The sequence below is a fragment of the Monodelphis domestica genome, chromosome 1 (genome assembly GCF_027887165.1).
Source record: "Monodelphis domestica isolate mMonDom1 chromosome 1, mMonDom1.pri, whole genome shotgun sequence".
In the NCBI taxonomy this organism is placed as follows: domain Eukaryota; kingdom Metazoa; phylum Chordata; class Mammalia; order Didelphimorphia; family Didelphidae; genus Monodelphis; species Monodelphis domestica.
In genome coordinates, this window is record NC_077227.1 from 555,554,098 (window position 1) to 555,582,029 (window position 27,932).

A 27,932-nucleotide genomic window follows, 5' to 3' on the forward strand; every position below is an offset into this window, starting at 1 on the left:
TTTTTCTGGAAGCTTTCTCTAAATCCCTCTTAATTCTATTGCCTTCCTTCTATTAATTATTTGCTATTTATCCTGTACTACATATATCTTTCTTTAAATATATATTTTTGCATATTTTCTCTACCATTAGATTGTAAACTACTTGAAGGCAAAGACTATCATTGCCTTTTTTTTTATCTCCACCACTTAGTCCAGTACCTGGAACATAGTAAGCCCTTGATATATGTTTATTAGTTATTTCTTAAGAAAATTCTTCAGAAAAGTTGGGTAAGGTATGAGCTTAAGCTCTTTAAGTGGAAATTACCAAGCATGAAAAATGCAAAGTCCTTTTGGTAGATAACTCCAACTTTATAGAGAAGCTTAATTCAGTATTTTACATTTGTTTTCTGGGGGAAATGAAAAAAGATTTCATATCAAAGGGGCATTGATTGTCCAAGTAATGGGGTCAGGACTTTTAGCATATTCATTAATATAACAAGTACACTGAGGGCCAATTAGTCTAATAAACTTCCCATCTAGAGAGCAATCAATAGGAAGCACTATTCACTTCATTTCAAATAGGGAGGAACAATGGCATTTTGACTTTGCAAAAGTATAGTAACAATAATTCAGTTTTAGAAACTATGGTGTTAGCCAATTGGTAAGCAGTCATCAAGGGAGGGAAAGCTTGGAGTTTCAATGCTGTCTTTGCCTTCCACTTTATTTTAGATAGCTCTCCCTACTATTGAAAAGCTTCAAAGGCTAAGCCTCCCCACCTTTCTTAATTCATATTCTCATGATTGATAAGCTCACTGACTATCAAAATAGAATAATCTTTAAATACCACCTAACTTAGGAATACTTCACCTGAGGTTCACAGATATATTTCAGGAAGTCCATTAACTGGAATGAAGAAAAAAAACTACACTTTATTTTTAATGATTCTATAATTTAAATTTAGCATTTCCTTATATATCCTTATATATTCTACAAGGCTGCCAAATGGATCCATGACCAAAAATTACCAAAAAAAAAGTTAATAACCCAAGATCTATTAAACTCCTTCAGTTTTATATATGAGTCAATCTAGACTGAGATAGAGAAATTAACCTGCCAACAAGGTCACAAAGCTAGTAAGTAAGATTTTGAACATATGTCTTCTCAAATGATGTGGATTAGAAGCTTTTTGTTATTAAGAGATATTCTTTTTCATATTATACATCCCACTGACCAGTAAACATTATATACAAAGCTACTTTGTCATCAACTGTACAAAATATCCTTTACATTTTGAACTTTCATAAATTAATCATTTTGTTAACCTAACATTTAAATGCTATAGCAACATATTAGCATTTTATAAATGCATAATTCAGTGTTTTATACTTTGTATTTCTTTATTGAATAGTCTTATAGTGAATAGCTTTACATCTTGTTTTCTTTCTCTTTTAAAGCTCTTACAGCTAATTGCAAAATCCCAGTTAACTTCATTAAGTGGAGTAGCACAAAAAAATTACTTCAACATTTTGGACAAAATTGTTCAAAAGGGTAAGAATAATTAATATATTGGTGTTTGGAGTCATATTTAGAAGCTGTTTTCTGTGATACAATTTTTTAAACAGACATCTGGCTTATATCAGATGTTAAAATTGTAGTTGTATTAGACAGAAATTTTACACAAACTTTTTATGTTCTTCTATTTATAGCATTTGTATCAAACATGCAAAGTGTCATACTGTTAATCTGAAAGATAACTTCCTAAATTTTGGAGACATTTTACCTCTTTTGGATAGTTCCTTACTCTTACTTATCTAATGCCCTAATAAGAAAAATTATCAGCGCTCTGATTTTTCAATTTATGCATTAAAAAATCCAGAGATTTGTTGGTTTTGTTTAGGTAGCAGATACTTCTGGGATCAATTAGTAGTCATTAATTAGAGAAACTGATTTGCCTTTTAGAAATATTTTGAATTATGTGTCAGGTAACTAGTTTGTATATATGTATGTATGTCCATGTAAATGTATTTATAAGTGCATATATGCAGAAGCCTATGGATAAAAGTATACCTGACACTTAAATGTTATATCTCTATATTCATATTGTTAAAGTCACTATTAACTAGCATATTAACATAATTATTGCCTTCCTTTTTAAAAAAATCCCCCCTTAACTATCTATTAATCACCCTCAAAAATAGGTACTACTAAACAATCATGGAAACTATTACATTTTATTCCCCTGTGATATTAGAGATAATTCCTCTCCAAAATGGTAATATAACCTGATAAAATTTTAATTGGTGTCTAAGTTCAGCACCAAGTCTAATACTGCCTTTATTTTTTCTAGTTCTGGATGACCAACAAAATCCTCGCCTTATCAAAGATCTTCTTCAGGATCTAAGTTCTACACTTTGTATTCTTATTAGGGGAGTAGGAAAATCTGTTTTAGTTGGAAATATCAATATTTGGATTTGCAGGTTAGAAACTATCCTCGACTGGCAACAACAGCTTCAAAATCTTCAAATGAACAAGGTATTTATGTGTTTGGTTTTTTCTTTATAATATATACGTAATTATACAAGTAATTAACAGAATGCTCTATAAATACTTCAAAAGGCACCATGGTACAGTGAGAAGGCTGCTGGATTGAAAATCAAAGGGCCTAAATTCAAACTCCACTCACCTTTGTAATCTTGGGTAGGTTACTGAACCTCTTTAGACATCAGTTTCTTCCTTTTTAAAACAAGGTTGAACGTGATGGCATCTAAGGTGGCTTCTCGATTTAAATCTATGATTTTTGATCCTATAATTCTATAATTTGCTCTAATATTATAGTCACAGATTTATATTGCTAATGACTGCATGTATCTTAAAAATCAGTAAATGATAGTTCTCAGATTTTAACAATACTTGTTTTGTTCTCATCAGTAATAATTTAACAAGTTCAAGATAAATAAAAAAGAAACCTTTAATATTTTACTATTTCTTCCTGAAAATCAAGCAGGAATGGTAATAATCCATTGAGCCTGAGCCCTTAGTGAGTAGAAAGTAAATCAATTTACCTTATAAAGGAGGAGTAACTTTTTAAGACATTTCAGGAAGCTCAATGTACTACCAATAAACCTTTATTACTTAGTTTGTGACCCATCTAGCCCTTAAACTGTTTCTTTCCGCCTTCTATCTGGGAGTCAGTTTAGATCCATTATATTTGTTGCTTCTAAGCAATTGTGCTAACCTAGTTTTTTTGATGCAGAGTTGGCAAATAAGTTAACTTTGATGTTCTGTCCCTTTCTGTTCAGTTACCAAACATTTAGTACCTACTGTGGACCAGCTAACCTCTGAAATCCTTCCACTTTTGAGATTCAGTGATTCTGAAAAGTTCCCTGGAGTATTTTGGTCCTTTTCTTCTGTTGGCATTCTGCCCAATCGATGCTGCTAGCTTGCCTACCACCTTATTGATGGGTCTTCAGCATTTTACTGTTAAAGTACCTTCCTTCCCTAAGGCTCCATTATTCTCACTATTGCTCTAAAAGACACATTAAACATTTTCTCTTCTTCACATCTTGGAAGGGTCTCACACTCTAACCAAGAATCTCCCCTTAAAACATCCCCGATGAGGAGTCATTTAGCCTCCATTTGAAGACTTCCTGTGGTAGAAGACTTACCATGTCTGCAGCAGCCCATTTCCCTTTTGGAAATTTCTAGTTACGAGGAAGTTTTTCATTACATCGAGTCAAAATCTTCCTTTTTTTTTTTAACTTCATACTTCTGGGACCAAGCAAAACAAATCTAATCTCTATTTCCTATGACTGTCTGCAAATACTCATAAGAAAATCATCATGTTCTCATTGCCCTCAAGCTGTCTCCTCTTCCATTAAACATCTCTAGTTCCTTCAATTAATCCCCATATTGCTTGGCTTCTAGTCCTCAAATCATCATTTTCATTCTTCTCTGAATTTTTCTATTTTATCAGTTTTATTACTAGGATCATGAGATTATAAACTGACAAGTAGGAGCAACTTCAAAAGCCATGTAATCCTCTTCTTCATTTTAATGATGAAGAAATTTAAGACAAAGTAGTGAGTAGTGATTTAGATATGGGTCCTCACTTCAAATCCAGTGTTCTTTCCATTATTCCTCACATCTCTTTAAAATGTATCAAGAATTCAGCATATTCTGATTATGAAAAAAATAGCATTAAAACTTTGAACTTCTTCATTCTAGACCCATCCTTAAAATAATATAGACTAAGATGATGATGATAAGGTTTTTTATTTGTTTGCCACATCTCATTACTGACTTGTTGAATTCACAATTACTAAAACCCTATATTTCTGTAACATGAACTACAACTTAGCAGTCCTGTCCTTATCCTGTACTTGATCATTTGATTTTTTCTGGAACTAGAATCACAATTTTAGAGTTGAATAAGCCCTAGTCCATCCATGCCCACAGGGAATCTATGTTTAATGTGACCAACATACCCAGAGTTAACCTCTGTTTGCAGTCATCCAAAATCTTTACATTGTCTTCCCACAAATACCCAGGTACCTATGTCACTCTTAAGATAACTCTAACTGTTAGAAAGATTTTGATTTTTTTTAAACCTCAACCCTAAATTTGCCTTTTTTAAGTTTATATATGTTATTCTTTGTTTTGTCATCTGGGGCCAAAGAGAACAAGACTGATACCTTCTCCATTTGAAAGTCTTTTGTGTACTCGAATATATATAATTATCCTCAAAAACCTTTGCTTCCCAGTGCTAAAAGGGCATCCTTAATTATCAACCAATTTTTATAGTACATACTCATAAGCTTATCAGTGTCCTCCCTGAGCACAGTACTATAGATGTGGTCTGCCCAGACTAGTGTCCTGAGAGACTGTCACCTCCTTATTCCAGGAACTGAGATCTCTTTAATTGGAGCTCAAAATCAAATAAACATTTTGGGTTGCCATATCATATACTGCTAACATGCCAAACTGATAAGCCACTAAAATCTTTTTCAGAAAAACTGCTGTCTAAGCCATTTCTCCCACATCTTGAAATTCTGAAACTGATTTCTTTACCAAGTCTAAGACTTGCAGTATTCCCCAGCAGAAATCATCTTATTAGATTCAACCAGATGTTCTTTGAGTTTGGCCATTTGTTAAGTACCAGAGCCATCTTGGTATACCATTATATGGGCCTCATTTCCCCATAAGAATAGCATAAGATATTTGATCACTTTGCTAAAATCTAAGTAAACTAAATATTTCGCATTCCTCATGTACCCTGTTTAATAATCCTGTCAAAAAAGGAAATAAAGTTCCCTCTTCCTTCAATTCTTCTATTCTTTTACCACTAATTAGTCAGAAACTTTCCCCTTCCCTCTTTGTGGTCTCAACATCTTTTCGCTAGATCTTTGGTTTAGGATTCTAGCCTCACCCCAAGTGAGAGAATATGCATTTTACCAAACCCTTAAAGTCCCTATTTGACATAATTAATGCTGCAAATAGTTGTGATTTGGGTAAATTTGAAGATGTAAACCTCTGCTTATATGAATTAGTAAATTCATACCAGGAAAAAAAAAGGATATCAGAAAAAGAAAAAATTTTTATCTCAGATTTTGAAGTGACTTTGTGAAGTGACCTGGGAAAAGATGTTCCTAGATGAAATTCATAATACCAGATGATTATGAGTAAACCTTTGTTTACTTAAGCAAAAATTGAAGGTTTGAACTAAAAGAAGCAAAGTTGATCTCAATAGTTTTCATTAAAAAGTGGTGGGATTAGGCCCATAACTAAAATCTGGCTCTGTATTGCTTTCTCAGAAGAGATAGGATAGGGAAAATGAGGTCAAAAGTGGTATGGCATTATATTTTAAGATATATTCATCTATGAAAACCTATATGCCAAAGAAAGTATGTATGATGGAAAGTATTGGTATGAATATCAATGGAGGGAAAAACAGAAGCAGTTTCACACAAAGCACCTTCACACAAAGAGGAAATAGATGGAGTTCTGGAAATAGATCACTGATTCAGAGGCATAATAATAGAGTGGGACTTAAATTATCCATTTATCTCCTAGAGCTCTTTCTACTAACATAAAAGAGAAATAAAGCAAAACAAAATGCATGAAAAAATGTATATATACTAGCAGAATTTTTGAAATGATGAAGCTATAGCTGACCATGCCTAGGAAGAATAGGGAAAACTAAGAACATAGGTAGGTAGGTTTTCCTACATTTTTTTTCCAAAAGAATAAAATTTTCTTGTCTGGGCTCATAGACTGATTCTTATGACATTTATCAGCAGCTAAATGAAGGCTAGTGGCCTTGGATTTAGCTTGAAAAGATAGCTGTAAGAACTAATAACTTCTCAACTTTACTTAATGATAATCTCATCCTTTCAAAGGCGAAGGAACTGACAAGGGAAATTCAATTCTAAGTCTAATTCTCACCAATCGGGAAGAAAAAGTTGTGGAAATGATAGGAATTTGGGGGGGGGAACATTTTTATGTGATGGAAGAAAAACAGCTGACCATAGTTTCACATGTACTCTAGATTTTGTAGAGCAAATTGGAAACAGTTCAGAGGTCAGATAAATGGGAGCCCATGAACTAAAATTCTTTAGGTAAAGAATTACCAAGAGGTGAATGGGAGTGTTTGTATTTTACACATACATGTGTTTGTGTGTAGATTCATATATAGCTCAGATTCATATATATATATACATATATATATATATACACATATATATATACACATATATATCTCAAAAAAAGCCATGTCAAACTAATATTATTTCTCTTTTTGACAATTTTTAAACTAGTGAATAGAGTATTATTGTAGCAAAGCATTTGATAAAGTTTCACAGTGTTATTCTTTTGTTAAATAAGGAGAGATGTGGTTTAGACTAAAGTACAGTTAACCAGTTCAAAATGATCAGATGATCATTTTCAGTGCTATAGGAAGTTATTGCCCAGCTATATATTGTCTTATATTTTGAGGGATTTACCTTATCATGATTTAAACAAAGGCATCTTTACCTATGCTCATCTGATTCATAGATGACACAAAGGTTATACTGATAAGCTCAAACATTGAGCTAAATCTAATGAGCAATAATTCATTGGAGATAAATGTAGTCTTATTGGATTGAAGAAGTCGACTTCAACTAGTACAATATGGTTAGATAATAACTTGAAAAAAGATCTAGTGGCTTCAGAAAAGTTCATTTGACATTGGGCTGCATTAAAAGAACTTTAGATTTCCCGGTCAAGATGGCTACTGATTAGAAGCAGAGCTCTTCTTCTCCTCTCCACCGATTAAGACAGAGTGCCTCAAAATGACAAAACCCAAAATCAAATGAGCAAAAGGGTTCCATGGTAGGACACAGCATAGAAGGTAGGCAAAGTTAGGTCATTTCCACACTAAAAGGGGGTGAAATTTCCCCCACCAAGGGGCGAACTTATGACCCCTCCTCCACCTCACCTACCTTTTCAGAGTCCGAAGGAGCACAGAACAAACTTCTAAGGTCTAGGAGGGAATCTGGCTGAGTTCAACACAGACTTATCTCTAAGAGAAACAGTTCTGACCACTGGGAGGCAGAGGAAATGTGGAGATAGGGTGTTGTGGAGCATGGGGAGAGGGCATGGCTCATAGCAAATCAACACAGAGAACCAAAAAAATCCCTCAGGCTAAAACTTTTCCAGTGCTCAATACAGAGACCTCTCTACAGTCTACACCCAGACCTCTTCCGGGCAATCTCTAAGTTCTTAGGGCTAGACCTGATCTTAAGAACAGCAAGACTAGGGACCCCAGGAGGCTGAGGAAATGTGGAGATAGGGCACAGAGCTTGGGCAGAAAGGGGAGGCTTGTAGCAAAACACCACAGAGACCCAAAAAATAGCCTCTGGGCAAAAACCTCTCCTGGGCTCAATACAGAGACTTGCCTACAATCCACAATCAGACCTCTGAAAGACAATCTTTAAGTTCCTGGGGGCTGGGCCTACCACTAAGAGCAGCTGGACATTGCTGAGGACTGGGTAAAAATATCCTCAGGGCAAAAACCTCTCTAGACTCCAATACAAAGATCATCCACATTCTTCCCTTAGACATCTGACCAAGAAGGAAAAAGGCAATGGCCACCAACACCCAGGAACTAAAATCCACAAATACCAAAAAAAAAAACAAGAATAAAATGTTGAACCTTGATAATTTTTATGCAGAAAAACCCAGTCTAAAGAAGAGATAGCAGAAGTGTGAGATTTAAAATAGTGAAGCCCATAAACTGTAACATTTAAAAGAGTGATGTTGTAAACTGTAGTGAGTTAAAATGGTGGAAGATATAAATTGTGATACATATAAGAGATGGTGAGTAAATTTGACCACAGAAAATATGTTTCACTACAATGTCTTGGTTTTTAAATCAAATATAAGGTGGTCACCAGGGAAATATTCCCAATTATTCAAATACCCAAGTCAACTGGGTTTTATAGAGATTTTAATTAATACAATTGTGGAATTAAAGAAAAGAGAGAAAGAGAGAAAAAGGAAATAAGTATGAAGGGCCTTAAGCCAACATGGCCTAGACCTGAGTCTTAAGAGAGAGAGATCAGTCAGTCAGTCTTTTAACACTCACCACAAGGTCTGTCTAAGCAAGGATTCTAGTGACACCAGGCCAGCATCATCTCAGCTGCTTTCACCAGCTCCCTCCTCCATCTGAATGTTTCAGAATGAGTCCTTCCTCAATCTGAATGTTTCAGACTGAGTCCTCCTCAATCTGAATGTTTCAGAATGACTTCTAGCTCTTCTCTGAGCTCTTATTTTTAAGGGCAAAATCTCCTATGTCACCTCCCCTAAGTTCTTCCATCTACCAATCACTGTAGATGTTTTCCAAAAGACAGCCCATTTTGAATTCATAGCTGAGTAGATTAATGTCTTTAGTAAATCAGAAAAAAAATGCTGCTGTGTCGACTAATTTCATTAAGAGAAAACCTCTGAATAAGTTTTCACCTTTTAGGTCTAAATAGTTTACAAGTTGCTCCACCTTTATAGGCACCTAGCATCCCATTGTATCAATTCCAAAAACAGGCATGGCTCAAAGAACTCCTTTCCTTTATAAGTATGGTTTTCAAGTACTTTCATTGTTTAGCAAGGAGTTTTCTGCCCAAAAGCAGTCTTAAGTACAGGGTGGAATCGAGGTCCTCCCATAGCAAGGAGTTTTCTCCCCTAAAGCAGTCTTAAGTAGGGATGGAGTAGGGATACTCCCATAGCAAGGAGTTTTCACATTCAAGTAGAGTTCTCACTATCTGGTAGGGAATTATTTCAAGTAGGGAATTGGAGGATTCCTCAATGCGGAGTAAAATTTTTAACATTCATAAGTCTGTGAAATTTTAAGGTTTACAGAAGATGGCCAACAATTAAAGACACCCAAACCTTCAAAAAAATTGAAATTGGTCACAAGTTCATGAAGACTTTAAATCCGAGATTGTCAGAAAAATGGAAGAGATGTGGCAAGAAAAATGGGAAATAATCCAAAAAGAAAATAATAATTTAAAAGACAGGATCTCCCACTTAGAAATTGAAGTCTAGAAATCATATGAAATAATAAGCAAATTGAAGACCAGAAATGACCTTCTGGAAGCCATGAAAAGCAGGATGGATCAAACTGAAAAAGAAAATCAATAGATCTTAGCTGAAAACCAGTCATTAAAAACTAGATTTGGGCAAGTAGAAGCCAATGATATCACAAGACAGCAAGAATTAATAAAGCAAAACCAAAAAAAAAAATGACAGATTAGAAGGCAACACAAAATATCTCACTGAGGGGGTGTTGACCTTGAAAATAGAAGTTGGAGACACAATTTGAGAATCATAGGCCTACCTGAAAACCCGGAAGAAAAAACAGAAACCTTGTACTATTAGAAATTACCCAAGAAAACCAGCCTGAGGTTCTGCAACAAGAGGGCAAAATAGACATTGAAAGAGTCCATAAATCACCCACCTACACTAAATCCTCAAATGACAACCCCCAGGGATGTAATTGCCAAATTCAAGAACTTCCAAACTAAGAGTAAAATATTACAAGAAAGTAGAAACAGTTCAGATATCAAGGAACAACAACCAGGATTGCACAGGATCTGGCAGCCTCCACGCTAAAAGACCGAAAGGCTTGGAATACAATATTCAGAAAGGCAAGAGAATTGGATCTACAACCAAGGATCACTGACCCAACAAAATTAACTATATACTTCCAGGGGAAAGTATGGGCATTTAACAAAATATAAGACTTCCAAATATTTATAAAGAAAAGACCAGAACTAAACAGAAAATTTGACATCTAAATTCCAAAACCAAGAGAAACATGAAAAGGTTAATAAGAAAGAGAGGGGTCTTATTTTTTTTTGTTGTTGTTGTTCTCTAAGGGCCTCAAATAAGGCCAAATCATTTATATTCCTATATGGAAAAATGTTATTTGTAACTGTCAAAAATTGTACTTACTATTATAGTAGTTAGAAGAATTATCCATAGGTAGAGATTGGGGTGCTAAGTGGTTTAAAATCACATATAGGGGACAGCAGGGTAGCTCAGTGGATTGAGAGCCAGGCCAAGAGACTGGAGGTACTAGGTTAAAATCTGGCCTCAGACACTTCCCAGCTGTGTGACCCTGGGCAAGTCACTTGACCCCCATTGCCTAGCCTTTACCACTATTTTGCCTTGGAGCTAATACATAGTATTGACTCCAAGAAGGAAGGTAAGGGTTTTTTAAAAATCACATATAAAAAAAGAAGAAAGAAAGGGGGGGGGGGTGGCACCAAGAGAAACTTGAAGGAGTAAGAAAATTAGGATAACCTATACTACATAAAAAGGCACACGGGAGAGGGAGGGGAAGAATACAGCAATAAGAAGGAGAGGAAGAGAGTGCTAAAAGGTAATACTCAAACCTTATTCTCAGTGGAATCAATTCCCGAGAGGAAAAGGTATCTAGATCCATTGGGGTATTGAAATCTATCTTACCCTATAGGGAAGCTGAGAGGGGAAAACTAAGGGGGAAAGTGGCAAGGGAACTTAAGAAAAGGGAGGGAGGGAAAGAGGGGGAATAGAATAGCCTCTAACAAAACAAAAGGAGAATAAAAAGGGATGGGGCAAAAAGGGAGGATGGGGAGGGAAGTAATTCAATGGGGCAGAGGGTGTGGGGTAGCTTAAAAAGACCTCAAAAGAAAATTAAGAGAGGAATAAGAAGGAAGGCAGGGGAGAAAGGAAAGTAAAATAAAGGTGGGGATCAGGGGGACTGATTAAAAACAGAATACTGGTATAGAAGGAAACAATAAAAGAGGAAATGGCAGAACAAGGAGAGAAAAACAAAATGTTGGTAAAATACACAGGTAGTAATCATAACTTTGAATGTGAATGGGATGAACTCACCTATAAAGTGGGAGCAAATAACAGAGGAGATCAGAAACCAAACTTCTACCATATATTGTCTACAAGAAACACACATGAGGAAGGTAGATTTGCAAAGGGTAAAAGTAAATGGATGGCACAAAATCTATTGGACATCAAAAGGAAAAGAAGGCAGGAGTCTCAATCATGATACCTGACAAAACCAAAGTAAAAATAGATCGACTTAAAAGAGATAGGGAAGGTAATTACATGCTAATAAAAGGCAATATAGACAATGAGGAAATATCAGTACTCAACATGTATGCACCAAATGGCATGGCATCCATATTTTTAAAGAGAAACTAGTGGAGCTCAAGGATGAAATAGATAGAAAAACTATACTAGTGGGAGACCTGAACCTTCCTCCATCAGAACTAGATAAATCGAACCAAAAAAATGAATAAGAAAGAGGTAAGAGAAGTGAATGAAATCTTAGAAAAATTAGAGTTAGTAGATATGTGGAGGACAATAAACAGGGACAAAAAGGAATACACCTTCTTTTCAGCAGCACATGGTACATTCATAAAGATTGACCATGTACCAGGGCATAAAAACATTGCAAACAAGTGCAAAAGATTAGAAATAACAAATGCAACCTTTTCAGACTACAATGCAAAAAATAATAATTAGTAAGGGAATATGGAGAGGCAAATCAAAAATTAATTGGAAATTAAATAATATGACTCTCCAAAATCTGTTACATAGGAGAACAAATCATAGAAACAATAATTTCATTGAAGAAAATGACAATGAAAAGACATCCTTTCAAAATCTATGGAATGTAGCTAAGGCAGTAGTTAGAGGAAATTTATATCCTTGAGTTCATATATTAATAAATTAGAGAGGGCAGAGATCAACAAATTGGGCATGCAAATTAAAAAACTGGAAAGTGAACAAATTAAGAATCCCCAGATGAAAACAAAATTAGAGATCCTAAAAATTAAAGGAGAAATTAATAAAATTGAAAGTCAAAGAACTATTGATTTAATAAATAATTTAGATGCTGGTACTTTGAAAAAACAAATAAAATAGACAAAGTGCTGGTCAGTCTAATAAAAAAAAGGAAAGAAGAAAACCAAATTGACAGAATCCAAGATGAAAAGGGAGACCTCACCTCGAATGAAGAAGAAATTAAGGCAATCTGTAAAAACTATTTTGCTCAATTATATGACAATAAATATGGCAACCTAGGTAATATGGATGAATATTTACAAAAATATAAATTAGCAGAAGCAGAAATAAAATACTTAAATAACCTCTGTGATATTTATTGAGGAAGATGAGGGGATTAGAAAAATGGTTTGTAGCAGGGAATGGAGTAGTTTAAGGGAGAGATGCCCCCTGCTGAGAGGCAGCAGCAGAGGTCCAATAAGGAATGTTTGTAATTGGATGACTGAACTGAGGTTCAGCTCTCTCTATGCCCAGGAAAGATAGTCCACTCATCTGACCGTGATATTCTAATGAGAGCAATTTTAATAACCAATTTGTATTGGAGAGATATCAGGAGAAAAGGGAAGAGGGAGGTCCCTAAATAAGGTTGGAGTCTTTCTCAGCTTTGGAGCTGAGGCCAGGCCTCACAGGCTGGTGGAGGGTTTCTCCCACTCTTGTCTATGCTATATCTGTGCTAGTTTTGTCAATTTCAGAATCTTAGCAGTAGACAGAAAGCAACAAGAACTGTTCTGACCTTCAGAGATGGTTGGGCCTGTGTCTTCAGGCTGAACCAAGTAGAGGTATTCCTAATCCAGACTGGGAAGCCAACACTTCTCCCACCTCCAACACCAGGAAAGAAGAAAGCCAAGCAGGAAGGAAGTGCTAGTCACAAGATCCAACTACCACTCCCAGTTGCCCCTTCCCCCACCAACTGTCACTCTTGACAATTTCCACTGTATGGATATTCTCACTATTGCTTATTCCAACACAGTGACAGAAAGTTCAGAGTTTGTTCTTGTTTCCTTTCCACACCCCATATCAGAAAAAGAAATTGAACAAGCCATCAAAGAACTCCCTAAGAAAAAATCCCCAGGACCAGATGGATTCACAAGTGAATTCTATCAAACATTCAAAGAACAAACCCCAATACTAAACAAACTATTTGAAAGAATAAGCAAAGAAGTAGTTCTACCACATTCCTTTTATGACACAAATATGGTACTGATTCCAAAGCCAGGCAGGTCAAAAATAGAAAGAAAACTAAAGATCCATCTCCTTAATGAACATAGATGGAAAAATCTTAAATAGAATACTAGCAAAAAGACTTCCAGCGAGTGATCACAATGGTTATCCATTATGAGTAGATGGGATTTATACCAGGAATGCAAGGATTGTTCAATATTAGGAATACCACTCACATAATTGATCTTATCAACAAATAAACCAGCAAAAATCACATGATTGATTATCTCAATAGATGCAGAAAAAACCTTGGACAAAATACAACACTCATTCCTATTGAAAATATTAGAAAGTATAGGAATAAACGGACCTTTTCTAAATAGTATATATCTAAAACCATCAGCAAACATCATCTGCAATGGGGATTAATTAGAAGCATTCCCAATGAGATCAGGATTTAAACAAGGATGCCCATTATTACCTCTATTATTTATCATTGTACTAGAAACACTAGCAGTAGCAATTAGAAAAAAGAAATTGAAGGCATTAAAATAGGTAATGAGGAGACGAAGCTATCACTCTTTGCAGATGATATGATAGTCTACTTAAGGAATCTTAGAGAATCAACTAAAAAGCTTCAGGATACAAAATAAACTCACATAAATCATCAGCATTTCTATATTCTTCCAACTCATTCCAGCAGATAGAGTTAGAAAGTGAAATTCCATTTAAAATTATCCTAGACAATATAAAATACTTAAGAATTTATCTGCCAAGACAAACACAGGAACTATATGAACACAACTACAAAACACTTTCCACACAATTAAACTAGATCTCAATAACTAGAAAAACATTGATTGCTCATGGGTAGAACAGGTTAACATAATAAAAATGACAATCCTACCCAAACTAATTTACTTATTTAGTGCCATACCAAGAAACGTTTTTACTGAATTAGAAAAAAAAATAACAAAGTTTGTTTGGAAGACAAAAGATCAAGGATATCAAGGGAAATAATGAAAAAGAAAATGTGAAGGTGGGTGGCCTATCAGTACCAGATCTTAAACTGTACTATAAAGCAGTGATCATCAAAACCATACGGTACTGGCTAAGAGACAGAAGAGAGGATTAGTGGAATAGACTTGGGTTAAGTGACCTCAGTAAGACCTTCTCTGCTAAACCCAAAGATCCCAGCTTTGGGGACAAAAATCCACTATTTGACAAAAACTGCTGGGAAAATTAGAAAACAGTATGGGAGAGATTAGGTTTAGGTCAACATCTCACACCCTACACCAAGATAAACTCAGAATAGGTGAATGACTTGAACATAAAGAAGGAAACAATAAGTAAATAACGTGAACACAGAATAGTATGCTTGTCGGGTCTTTGGAAAAGGAAATATTTTAAGAGCAAGCAAGAGTTAGAAAAAAACATGAAATGCAAAATAGATCATTTTGATTACATTAAATTAAAAAGGTTTTGTACAAACAAAACCAATGCAGTCAAAATTAGAAGGGAAGCAACAAATTGGGAAACAATCTTTATGATAAAAACCTCTGACAAAGGTCTAATCACTCAAATTCATAAGGAACTAAATCAATTGTACAAAAAAATCAAGCCATTTCCCAGTTGATAAATGGGCAAGCAATATGAAATAGGCAATTTTCAGATAAAAAATCAAAGCCTATTAATAAGCACATGAAAAAATGTTCTAAATCTCTTATAATCAGAGAAATGCAAATTAAAACAACTCTGAGGTATCACCTCACACCTAGCAGATTGGCTAACATGACAGCAAAGGAAAGTAATGAATGCTGAAGGGGATGTGGCAAAATTGGGACTTTAATGCATTGCTGGTAGAGTTGTGAACTTATCCAACTATTCTGGAAGGCAATTTGGAACCATTGCCCAAAGGGCACTAAAAAATAGTCTGCCCTTTGGTCCAACCATAGCACTACTGGGTTTGTACACCAAAGAGATAATAAGGAAAAAGACTTGTACAAGAATATTCATAGCTGCAGTTTGTGGTGGCAAAAAATTGAAAAATGTGGGCATTGTGGAGAAGAAAGAAAGTACAAGAAAATGCAGCAAAACTGAAGATTGATCATCTGTCAGTCAAATGAAGATTCCATTTGGAATGTGAACAGGAAAAGCAGTTTGGAACCAAGCCAACTGCTGGGTTTTTTCTGGGTCTTTGGGGCATTCTGGTTGATGTGAAGGAAGAAGCTGAGTTTATCTCTGTGACTTGGGATAATCAAGTTGGAGGTAACCTGGCTGATTTGAAGGCAATTGGGGCATGGCTGAACAAATTATGGTATATGTTGGTGATGGAATACTATTGTGCTCAAAGGAATAATGAACTGAAGGAATTCCATGTGAACTGGAACAACATCCAGGAATTGATGCAGAATGAGAGGAGCAGAACCAGGAGAACATTGTACCCAGATACTAATACACTGTGGTAAAATCGAATGTAATGGACTTCCCTACTAGTAGCAATGTTATGATCCAGAACTATTTGGAGGGACATATGAGAAAAGAACACTATCCACGTCAGTCTCTCTCCACCCTGTTCTGGTCAAACCACACCTGGAGTATCATGTTCAGTTCTGAATAGTTTAGAGAGGACAGTGATAAGCTGGAGAGTATAAGAGCAGGCAACTGGATATTGAAAAGCCTTAAGTATAAAATATAAAGATTAATTAAAGCAGTTGAAAGTGTTTACCTCAGAGAATAACAGATTAAAGTGGAATATAGTAACTAAGTCTCTGAAGGACTATCAATGTGGGAGAGGCATTAGACTTGGGGGTTTTGGGGACCCAGAGGGCAGAACGATGAACAATGATTATGTAATGTCAGGAAAAACTACCTAGCTGTCCAGAAGTGAAACAGGCCACATTTGGTAATAGTAGACTTTCTCCCTTTTTTAAAAAAATGCTACCTTCAGTTTTAGAATAAAAACTGTGTATTGATTCCAAGACAAAAGAGTGGTAAGGGCTAACTAGGCAGTAAGGGTTAAGTGGCTTGTACAGGATCACACAGGAAATATCTGAGGCCAGATTTGAACCCAGGACCTCCCATCTCCAGACCTGGCTTTCAATCCACTGAGCCACCTAGAATTCCTTTTAGTGAGGGTCTTAAAACAGAAGGTGGATGGCTATGGCTACTTGTTCGGTATAGTGCTTTCTTTTATACTTGTTTTGTACTAGATAGCCATTGAATTCATAGAATCATAGTTTTAGAATTAGAAAGGACCTTAGAGGTCATCCAGACCAGCTTCCTCATTATTCAGTGAAGAATATGAGGCCAGAGAATTAAAATAAACTAACTCAGATCCCACCAACAGTAAGTAGCAAAGCTGAGATTCCAGCTCATGTCTTTTACCTCCAAGTCCAGCATTCTTTCAACTGTAGCCTCCTAACCTCCAAATTGCTCTTGTCATGTCTTTTTTTTAATTTCCTCTTATAACCTCCTTTTTAAAAATCTCATTATTTACATGGCATGGAGTGTGAGCTTTTAATGTCTTTATGATTGCTCTCCTCCAGTGCTCATGTTGTATTTTTCCTGTATCATATTATTCACAGTAGGAGAGAAAGTGGGTGAAAGTATATCTGGTTTTGGCATGTCTACATTGCTTTGTGATAGCTTGTCATTTCTGTACCCACTACTACCACTTTTCATGTTCTTTTTTCATACTCACATGATTTTATGAGTTACCCTGAGGAGTTTTACTTCCCTTATTATGAATGTTAGCTGAAACTAGTGATAAAAGCTCATTCACATTGTCAAAAGATTCAGCTGCACTATGTAGCTTCTAAAGTAAGTCAGCCAAATTAGCCTGAGACTGCTTAATATAATACGTCATGGTCTTTCAACCCACTGGTCTAATGGTGAATTGGTGCCTTATGTTTATTCATAGTCAATTTTAAGGTGACACCAGAAGTCAGAGAGTGGAATAATAATGGCCAAGGGCTTCCACAGATCACTGATACTCTGAAGTGCAGGACCATTTCTTGAAATTAAATTCAGCTTGGCCTCTGAGAGTCTGGTTACTTATTTCCAACTTCTAACACTTGTTTCTTTAATTTTGATGCATTATTCTAACAAAAGAGATCTTGATAACCTTACAGAAAAATCTTTTTCAGTTTTTAATTTATCAAAAATACATAGATTATATTTATAGATTGATAAGTCTCTGAAAGCAGTGACATAGTCCCTTCCAATTAACTTAATTAAACATTTTTTCCATCTGACAATTCTGTGAAATTTAGTCCTACCAGTTCACTTCCCTGACTTACAATTTAGTTGCCAGATTGGGGCAGGAGGTAGGAAATCTACTGCTTCTTGGTATGCATTTTTTTAAATGTATTTAGAATATTTTTCCATGGTTACATGATTCATGATTTTTCCCACCCCTCTCCCAGAGCTGACAAGCAATTCCACTGGGTTATACATATATCAATGACAAAAATCTATTTCCACATTATTCATATTTGTAGTAGAGTGATCTTTTAACATCATAACCCTAATCATATCCATATCGAACTATGTAATCAATCATATGTTTTTCTTCTGCATTTCTGTTCCCACAGTTCTTTCTCTAGATGTGATAGCTTTCTTTCTCCAAAGTTCCTTTGGATTGTCCTGGGTCATTGCTTTGCTGCTAGTAGAAAAGTCCATTACATTCAATTGTGCTACAGTGTATGTTCTCCTGGTTCTGCTTCTTTCCCTCTGCATCAATTCCTGGAGGTCATTCCAGTTCACATGGAATTTCTCCAGTTCATCATTCCTTTCAGCACAATAGTATTCCATCACCATCAGATACCACAATTTGCTCTGCCATTCCCCAATTGATGGACACTCCCTCATTTTCCACCTTTTTGTCACCAAATAGAGTACAGCTATAAATATTTTTATATAAGTATTTTTCCTTATTATCTCTTTGGGGTACAAACCCAGTAGTGGTATGGCTAGATCAAATTCATTTAAAACCCTTTGGGTATAATTCCAAATTTGCCTCCAGAATGGTTGGATCAATTCACAACTCCATCAGCAGTCTATTAGTGTCCCAATTTTGCCTCATCCCCAGCAACATTTATCACTTTCCTTTGCTACCATATTGGTCAGTCTGCTAGATGTGAGGTGTTACCTTAGTGCTGTTTTAATTTGCATTTCCCTAATCAGGCGAGATTTAGAACACTTTTTCTTGTGCTTATTGATAGTTTTGATTTCTTCATGTGAAAACTGCCTATTCATGTCCCTTGACCATTTGTCAACTGGGGAATGGCTTGATTTTTTTGTAAATTTGACTTAGTTCCTTATATATTTGCTAAATTAATTTGTCAGTTTTGTTATGAAATGTTTTCCCAGTTTATTGCTTTCCTTCTAATTTTGGTTGCATTTGGTTTTATTTGTACAAAACCTTTTTAATTTCATATGTAATCAAAGTCATTCATTTTACATTTTGTAATGTTCTCTATCTCTTGCTTGGTCTTAAATCCCTTCCTTTACAACAGATCTGACAGGTATATATTGTTCACCTAATTTATTTATGCTTACACTCTTTATATTTAAGTCATTTACTCATTTTGAATTTATCTTGATATAGGGTATAAGATATTTATATAAACCTAATTTTTCCCATCCTGTTTTCCAATTTTCCCAGAAGGTTTTGTCAGATAGTGAGTTCTTGTCCCCAAGACTGGAATATTTGGTTTTATTGAACACAAGCTTGCTAAGGTCATTAACCCTAGTCTATTCCATTGGTCCACCCTTCTGTATCTTAGCCAGTACCATATTGTTTTGATGACCACTGCTTCATAGTACATTTTAAAGTCTGATACTGATACTTAAGGAAGGATACCTCTATCCTTCACATTTTTTATTAGTTCCCTTGATATTCTTATTATTTTGTTCTTCCAGATGAACTTTGTTATAATTTTATCTAATTCTATTTAAAAAAAAAAAAAGTTTTTTTGGTAGTTTGATACTACCTATGTCTAGATGTGATTTTTAAATTGAATTTCTCTTTTTACCTCCTGTTGCTGAATTTTATTGGAAATATACAGAAACGCTGATGATTTATGTGGGTTTATCTTGTACCTGAAACTTTGTTAAAGTTGTTAATTATTTCCACTAGGCTTTCAGTTGATTTTCTAGGATTCTTTAAATATACCATCATATCATCTGCCAAGAATATTAGTTTAGTTTCCTTATTACCTACTTTAATCCCTCCAATTTCTTTTTCTTTTCTAATTGCTACTGGTAGCATTTGTAGTACAATATTAAATAATAGAGGTGATAATAGGCATCCTTGCTTCACTCCTGAGCTTATTGTAAAGGCTCCGAACTAGTTCCTATTGCAGATGATACCTGCTGATGGTTTTAAATATATAATACTGTTTATTATTTTGAAGAATGGCCCTTCTACTCCTATACTTTTGGGTGTTTTCAATAGGAGTGGGTGTTGTATTTTGTCAAAGGCCTTTTTTGCATTTATTGAGATAATCATGTGATTTTTGTTGGTTTGGCTATTGATATGATCAATTATGTGGATGGTTTTCTTAATATTAAACCATCCTTATATTCCTGGTATAAATCTAACTTGGTCATAGTGAACAATCCTTGTGATAATTTACTGTAGTCTTTTTGCTAGTATTTTATTTACTTAAGACTTTTGCATCCGTATTCATTAAGTAGGTTGGTCTGTAGTTTTCTTTCTCTGTTTTTGGTCTGCCTGGCTTTGGAATCAATACCATATTTGTGTCATAAAAAGAATTTGGTAAGACTCCTTCTTTGCTTATATTGTCAAATAGTTTGTAGAATATTGGGATTTTTCTTTAAATGTTTTATAGAATTCACATATGAATCCATCTGTCTATGGGGATTTTTTCTTAGGAAATGTCTTGATGACTTGTTCAATTTCTTTTTCTAAGATGAGATTATTTAAGTATTCTATTTCCTCTCATTTATCTAGGCAATTTATATTTTTGTAAATATTCACCCATTTCACCTAGTTTGTCATATTTATTGCCATATAATTGGGCAAAATAGTTCTTAATAATTACCTTAATTTCCTTTTCAATAGAAGTGAGATCACCCTTTTAATCTTTTATACTGTTAATTTGATTCTCTTCTTTCCCTTTTTTATTAAACAATACTTTGTTTTATTTGTGTTTTTTCAAAGTACCAGCTCCTAGTCTTATTTATTATTTCAATAGTTCTTTTACTTTCAATTTTATTATTCTCTTCTTTAATTTTTAGGATTTCCAATATAGTTTTTATATGGGAATTTTTAATGTGTTCTTTTTCTAATTTTTTAAAGTTCTAAGCCCAAGTCATTGATCTCCTCCCTCTATTTTGTTGCTATAGGCACTCAGAGATATAAATTTTCCCCTGAATACCACTTTGGGTATATCTCATAGGTTTTGATATATTGTCTCCTCATTGTCAGTCTCTTTAATGAAATTCATAATTGTTTCTATGACTTCTTTTTTGACACACCAGTTTTGAAGAATTAGATTATTTAGTTTTCAATGAATTTTAAGTTTGCCTTTCCATGGACCCTTGTTAATTATAACTTTTATCTCATTATGATCTGAAAATGTTACATTTATTATTTCTGTTTTTCTGCATTTGTTTCCAATATTTCTGTGCCCTAGTACATGAACGATCTTTGTATATGTTCGATGTATTATTGAGAAGAAGGTATATTCCTTTTTATCCCTGTTCAGTTTTCTCCAAGATATCTATTAACTCTAATTTTTTTTAGCATTTCATTCACTTCCCTTACTTCTTATGTATTTTTCAATTTGATTTATCTAATTTTGTAAGGGGAAGGATGAGATTCCCTACTAGTGTGGTCTTACTATTCATTTCCTCCTTAAGCTCCTTTAATTTTTCCTTAAGAAATCTAGATGCTATACCATTTGGTGCATAAATTTTTAGTAATAATATTACTTCATTGTTTATAGTACCCTTTAGCAAAATGTAATTTCCTTCCTTATCTCTTAATCAGATCAATTTCTACATAGACTTTGTCCGGCATCATTATTGCTACTCCTGCTTTTTTTACTTTGCATGATGCATAATAAATTATGCTCCAGCCTTTTGAATCTGTGTGCCGCCCTGCTTCAAATGTGTTTCTTGTAAACAACATATAGTAGGATTCTGGTTTTTAATCCATTCTGCTATCAGCTTCCATTTTATGAGTGAGTTCATCCTATTCACATTCAGCGTTATGATTACTAATTGTGTATTGCCCTCCATCATATTATCCCCTTTAGATCCTGCTCTATTCCCTTTCACTCAGTTCCTCCTTACCAGTATTTTGCTTTTTTTCATCACTTTACTTCCCCCCTCCCTTCAATTACCTCCCCCTTCCTTTGTCTTATTACCCTTCTGCTTCTCTGTAGGGTGATAGAATTCTCTACCCCATTGGGAATACTTGTTCTTCCTTCTCTGAACCAGTTAAAATTAGAGTAAAGTTCAAACATTGCCCGTCACCACCCTTATCCTCCCCTTTCTGTAATGATTTTTTACACCTCTTTATGTTATATAATTTGCCCCATTCTATCTCTCCCTTCCCTTTTCTCTCAGGGCAACTCTCTTTCAGCCCTTGATATTGTTCTATATCATCACATTTACTATATACATCTTCTCTACTACTAAGAGTAATTTTTGAGAATTACAGAAATCCTCCTTTCATGATGACATATCAACATTTTGACCCTAATGAGTCCCTTAAAATGTTCTATTTCTTATTTACCTTTTGGGGCTTCTCTTGTGTCTCATGTTTGAACTTCAGATTTTTTGTTTAGGTCTGGCTTATTCCTCAGGAATGCTAGGAAGTCTTCTATCTTATTGAATGACCATTTTTTCCTTTGAAGGAATATACTCAGTTTTGCTGGATAGGTCACTCTGGGTTGTAAACTCAAATCTTTTCCTTCCTGAATATCATATTTCATGTCTTTCAATTCTTTAATGAAGAATCCACATGGTTCTATGTGATCCTGATTGTATCTCTATGATGTTTGAATGGTTCCTTTCTGGATGATTGAAGCATTTTCACTTTGGCTTTGTGACTCTTGAATTTAGCTATTACATTCCTGGATGTTGTCATCTGAGGATTTGTTTCTGGAGACAATCTGTGAATTCTTTCAAGTTCAATTTTATTTTCTTGTTCAAGGATCTCTGCAGTTATCTTTGATACTTTCTTGTAAGAGGATGTCCATGGTTTTTTTCAATAATTTTCAATCTCCTGGATCGATTTTCTAGTTCAGTTGTTTTTGTTTTGTTTTTCAGTAAGATAGTTCACACTTTCCTCTATTTTTTCATTCCTTTGATTCTGCTTTATTGTTTCTTGATTTCTCATGAAAACATTAGTTTCTAGAGAGTTCCAATTTTATGACCTGATTTTCCTCTGTCAGTTTTTGGTTCTCCTTTTTCAATTGGCCCATTTCTTCTTGCATCACTTTCTTTTCTCTTCCCCACTTTTTCTCTCCTTTTCTTAATTGGTTTTTGAAGCCTTTTTTAAGCTCTCCTGACTCATGTCCAATCCATATTTTTCTTGTGGACTTTGGGTGTTTCCTTTGCTTTCACTGTCCTCTTCTGTGTCTGTACCTTGCTCTGTCTCCATAAAAATTCTTTAATTAGGTGCTTTTTTGTTGTTTGCTCATTTTTCCTATCCAATTTTAGGTAGGCTCTTTTTTCTGGGAAGTTGGGGTACCCTCTTAAACTTCAGTTCTTCCCTTGATGTTATTCTCAAATTATTTTCTGGGTTGTTACTAATTTTAACAGATGGTCTGTGGCCTGAGTGCTCTGAGAGCCCCCTCCTCCTACTGATTCAGATGACCTTTGCCATGCTGGTAGCTTAAAGATTTGCCTTAGGCTTTGGTATAAGCTTTTGATCTCACTCTGAACTTGATCAGGTCAGGGGCTGATCGAATTCTAGACCCAGGCTTAGGCTCAAGTTTTTGGTCTCACTGTATTCTTGATCCAATCAGGCACATCCTTGATTGCCCTGTCCTGGTGCTCCACCTTTAGTTTTCGGCAAAAAGATCCAGGGAGGAGGGGGGAGCTCCCCCTGAGAACTATGTCCTCACCCCAAACTATGGATTATGTCATCATCCTAAACTCAGACTAGGATTCCTGGCTTCACTCTGGGCCCACACACATCAGCCCCCTTCAGCCCAGATCGTCCTATACTGGGACTCCGGACTTCTTCATGGGTTTGAAATTTCAAGGGGTATGGGTTGGCTCAGATCATTATTTGCCCAGGCAGGATCTCAGGATCTGAATGTTATATTGGGCTTAAGTTTGGAACCTGGGGCAACAGATGTGATGTGGGAGTGAGTGTTGTGGTTTGCTCTTGGCTTGCTTTTTACCTCCTTGCTACGGCTTCTTGCTGGTTCTTCTCTCTCTCACCCCAGTGTTCCAGGTGTTCTCTGCCTACCTTTTAGGTTTTTCTTTTCTTGAAAGTGTTTCACTCTGTCTCCTTGTTGGTTCTTTCACTCCTATATTCGTTATGTGACAATATTTTAATCTTAGTTGGAGAGGATTCTCGTGGTGACACAGAGCTTTACTCCTCCATCTTAGCACCACCCCCAGGAACTTGTATCTTGGTATGCATTTTTAAGCCATAATTGAGCCGTTACTAGATTAACCATTTTAAAAGCCTTTATTACTATTGAAAGAAATACCCCTTACCTCTAGCCAGCTACCATTTTCTCCTTTAAAATTTCCCCCAAATACATTCATTTTGAATAGTTCATTACTTCTTAGTAATATCATTGTAGAAATAAAAAGCAGTTGCTTACCTTTATAACTCTGAGACTTAATCTCTTACATATCTGCCCTATTTTCTGTCAGTCACTCTAGTAATGTTTGTTCTTAGTCCATAAAGTCCATAAAGCAGCTATCTAACTTCCTCTGACTTTATCCATTATACTTTGAAGACAGAGAGTGATTGCCTTCTAAAATGAGCAATCTGGTTGTTAGTTCTGGGACCTCAGAAGTAAAAAAATGCCCCAAAGCCCCCTTAAGTCCTTTGGGAAGTAAATACGGCATAAATACCAAATAAATAAAGAAAAAAATGTTCCCTAGCAGCAATCATTTCTCCACTCTGCCTCAAACAGGTTTATTTTGCTTTAGAGATATCTTTGTTCTTTTTAGTAGATGAAAGTTTTGAAAATCCTTTAAAAAGAAGTTCTGGTACTTTATCATATTTCAAAAATCCAGAATGGTAGCTGTGTGGATAGTTAGTAGATTTGATTAGAATCCCTTAGTTCCTCCAAATGTTTGAAGTGATTCCTGTGAAAATATCCATGTGTATACACACTGACAAATGGAAGACACTCATGAGATTAACTATGGCTATTTGTCTGCTTGTTAAGTATTGTTTGTGAAATTAAGTAATATCATTCTATGAAAGTATGAAGCTGCAACCTCCCTTAAAACATTGTTTGTGGTTTTTTCCTTGACCGTGGAATTAGTGTGCTGCCACTTCACAATTCTACTGTTCTTTATGAATCATGTCCTGCATTTTAAAATAAAAGACTGCTTTTATTTTGAAGGGCATTTATTTAAATTGATGTTTGATTTTATCATTATAATAACATAAGAAAGGTTGAACCAGTATTGTTACTATGTCACTTATTGGCCATGAAGCTACTTACTGATAAAGGTAAATCAGAAACCCTGTTCTCTTTGCTTAGCCACATGTTCTTTCCATTTGACTTTCTAACCTGCCTTCAAGAAGTTTTCTCATTTTAGCAACTGAGTTTTTATAAAATCTTTTTGTAGAAATTCTCCTTTCTTGGTGTGGGGCAGAAGGGAGCACCTGTTAAAAATTATGTTTAATTCTGGTAATGGTGGAAAGGCTATTAGATGGGGATGAATTTCATATACACATGATCTTTTGTGTGCACATCATGCCTTGTGCATGCTGCTGCTACTCAGCAGCAAGCTAGCTACAACTTGAATAAAATATGCTTGATGTTTCTATCAACATAATCAGAAGATAGCCCATATGCCTAATGAATAACCTATGCAATCACTTTATATTCTGTGGAAACTGTGCAAGTGTATGCAAACTTTTCAGATTTTTATAAATTCACTAATTCACCAAGTACTTCTTAAGAAATTAAAAAGTACAAGGCAAGCACTGATAAGTACACTTTTGTAAAGTATAGATATTGTTTTAAAAATATGTGCCAATGTTAGTAGCTTTTGTATTGCTGTTTTTAGACAAAGTATCTTTGTTCTCATCATTTTCCCAGCATGCCTTCTAGTTATTTTACTATATATGTCATTTGTAGGCACCAGTAAGAAGAAACCAAGTGGTTGAGGAAGCTAGGTAGCACAATGCATAGAACATCAGGCCTGGAGTCAGAATGATCTGTGTACAAAAGTGGCCTCAGACATTTCCTAGTTTCGTGACCCTGAGCAAGTTATTTAACCCCAGGTTCTTAGACCTGGCTTCTCTTCTGCTCTTCTGTCTTAGAATTGATACCAAGACAAAAGTAAGGGTTTTTAAAAAATATGTGGTTAATTAACCAATTAAACTGCAGTTGGCTTCACTTGGCTCAGAAGTCAAGCCTTTGGGCTATGCTATAGTCCAAAAAACTACACAAGTTATTTCTTCTTAGGCCATATTCAGTGGTAGAGATTCATTTTAGTCAGCAATACTCACCAAATGATTCCTATGTACAGCATTGGCACAGAATTCTCAAGTAAAACAGAAGAGACACTCCTATCTTAAAAGTTGGAACTTTGGAAACATACAGTATTAAAAAGCACCATAAATAGGTACAGATTACTAATGCAGACACAATTTGAGAAAATGCAAAGTGGTGTTCTTTTTTTTTTGACATTTTAATTTGGTCAATTTCAAACATTATTCCTTGGTTACAAAAATCATTTTCTATTCCTCCCTCCCCTAACCCCACCCTACCCCCATAGCCAATGCACAATTCCACTGGGTACTGCATGGGTTCTTGATCAGAACCCATTTCCATGTTGTTGGTGTTTGCACTACTATGTTTATTTAGAGTCTACATCCCCAATCATATTCCCCTTGACCCATGTCATTAAGTAATTGTTTTTCCTTGGTGTTTTTATTCCCACATTTTTTCCTCTGAATGTGGATAGTGTTTTTTCTCCTATATCCCTCCAGGTTGTTCAGGATCAATGCATTATCACTAATGGAAGAGTCCATTACATTCAATTGTACCACAGTGTATCAGTCTCTGTGTACATTATTCTCCTGGTTCTGCTCCTCTCACTGCATCACTTCCTGGAGGTTGTTCCAGTTCCCAATGAATTCCTCCACTTTATTATTCCTTTGAGCACAATAGTATTCCATCACCAACATATACCAAAATTTGTTCAGCCATTCCCCAATTGAAGGGCATCCCCTCATTTCCCAATTTTTTACCACCAAAAAGAGAGCAAATATTCTTGTACATGTATTTTTCCTTATTATCTCTTTGGGGAACAAACCCAGCAGTACTATGTCTGGGTCAAAAGGCAGACAGTCTTTTAGCGCCCTTTGGGCATAGTTCCAAAATTGCCCTCCAGAATGGTTGGATCAATTCACAACTCCACCAGCAAGGCATTAATATCCTAACTTTGCCACATCCCCTCCAGCATTCATTACTTTCTATAGCTGTAATGTTAGCCAATCTGCTAGGTGTGAAGTGATACCTCAGAGTTGTTTTGATTTGCATCTCTCTGATTATCAGAGATTTAGAACACTTTTTCATGTGCTTATTAATAGTTTTGATTTCTTTGACTGAAAATTGCCTATTCATGTCTTTGCCCATTTATCAGTTGGAGAATGGCTTGATTTTTTGTATGATTGATTTAGCTCTTTGTAAATTTGAGTAATTAGACCTTTGCCAGAGGTTTTTTGTTATGAAGATTGTTTCCCAGTTTATTTCCCTCTGATTTTGGTTACATTGGTTTTGTTTGTACAAAACCTTTTTAATTTGATGTATTCCAAATTATTTATTTTGCATTTTGTGACTCTTTCTATGTCTTGCTTGGTTTTAAAGTCTTTCCCTTCCCAAAGGTCTGACATGTATACTATTCTGTGTTCACATAATTTACTTATAGTTTCCTTCTTTATGTTCGAGTCATTCACCCATTCTGAGTTTATCTTGGTGTAGGGTGTGAGGTGTTGAGCCAAGCCTAATCTCTCCCATACTGTCTTCCAATTTTCCCAGCAGTTTTTGTCGAATAGTGGATTTTTGTCCCAAAAGTTGGGATTTTTAGGCTTGTCATAGACTGTCTTGCTGAGGTCACTTACCCCAAGTCTATTCCACTGATCCTCCTTTCTATCTCTTAGCCAGTACCAAATTGTTTTCATGACCACTGTTTTATAATATTGTTTGAGATCTGGGACAGCAAGA

At 35.3% G+C, this 27,932-nt stretch overlaps 1 protein-coding gene across 9 annotated transcripts in view; it reads left to right on the forward strand.

Moving 5' to 3' along the window:
• FBXO25 (F-box protein 25) overlaps nt 1-27,932 on the forward strand; it is a 227,982-nt gene that overhangs the window by 146,156 nt on the left and 53,894 nt on the right. For all 9 annotated transcript variants that reach the window (XR_008915523.1, XM_056813387.1, XM_056813388.1 and 6 more), the window contains 2 exons: nt 1,434-1,527; nt 2,327-2,511. Coding sequence is in view for 8 of the 9 variants with exons in the window: in XM_056813387.1 (XP_056669365.1) it covers nt 1,434-1,527; nt 2,327-2,511 (279 nt within the window). In the remaining variant the exon portion in view is untranslated. The remainder of the gene's footprint in view (nt 1-1,433; nt 1,528-2,326; nt 2,512-27,932) is intronic.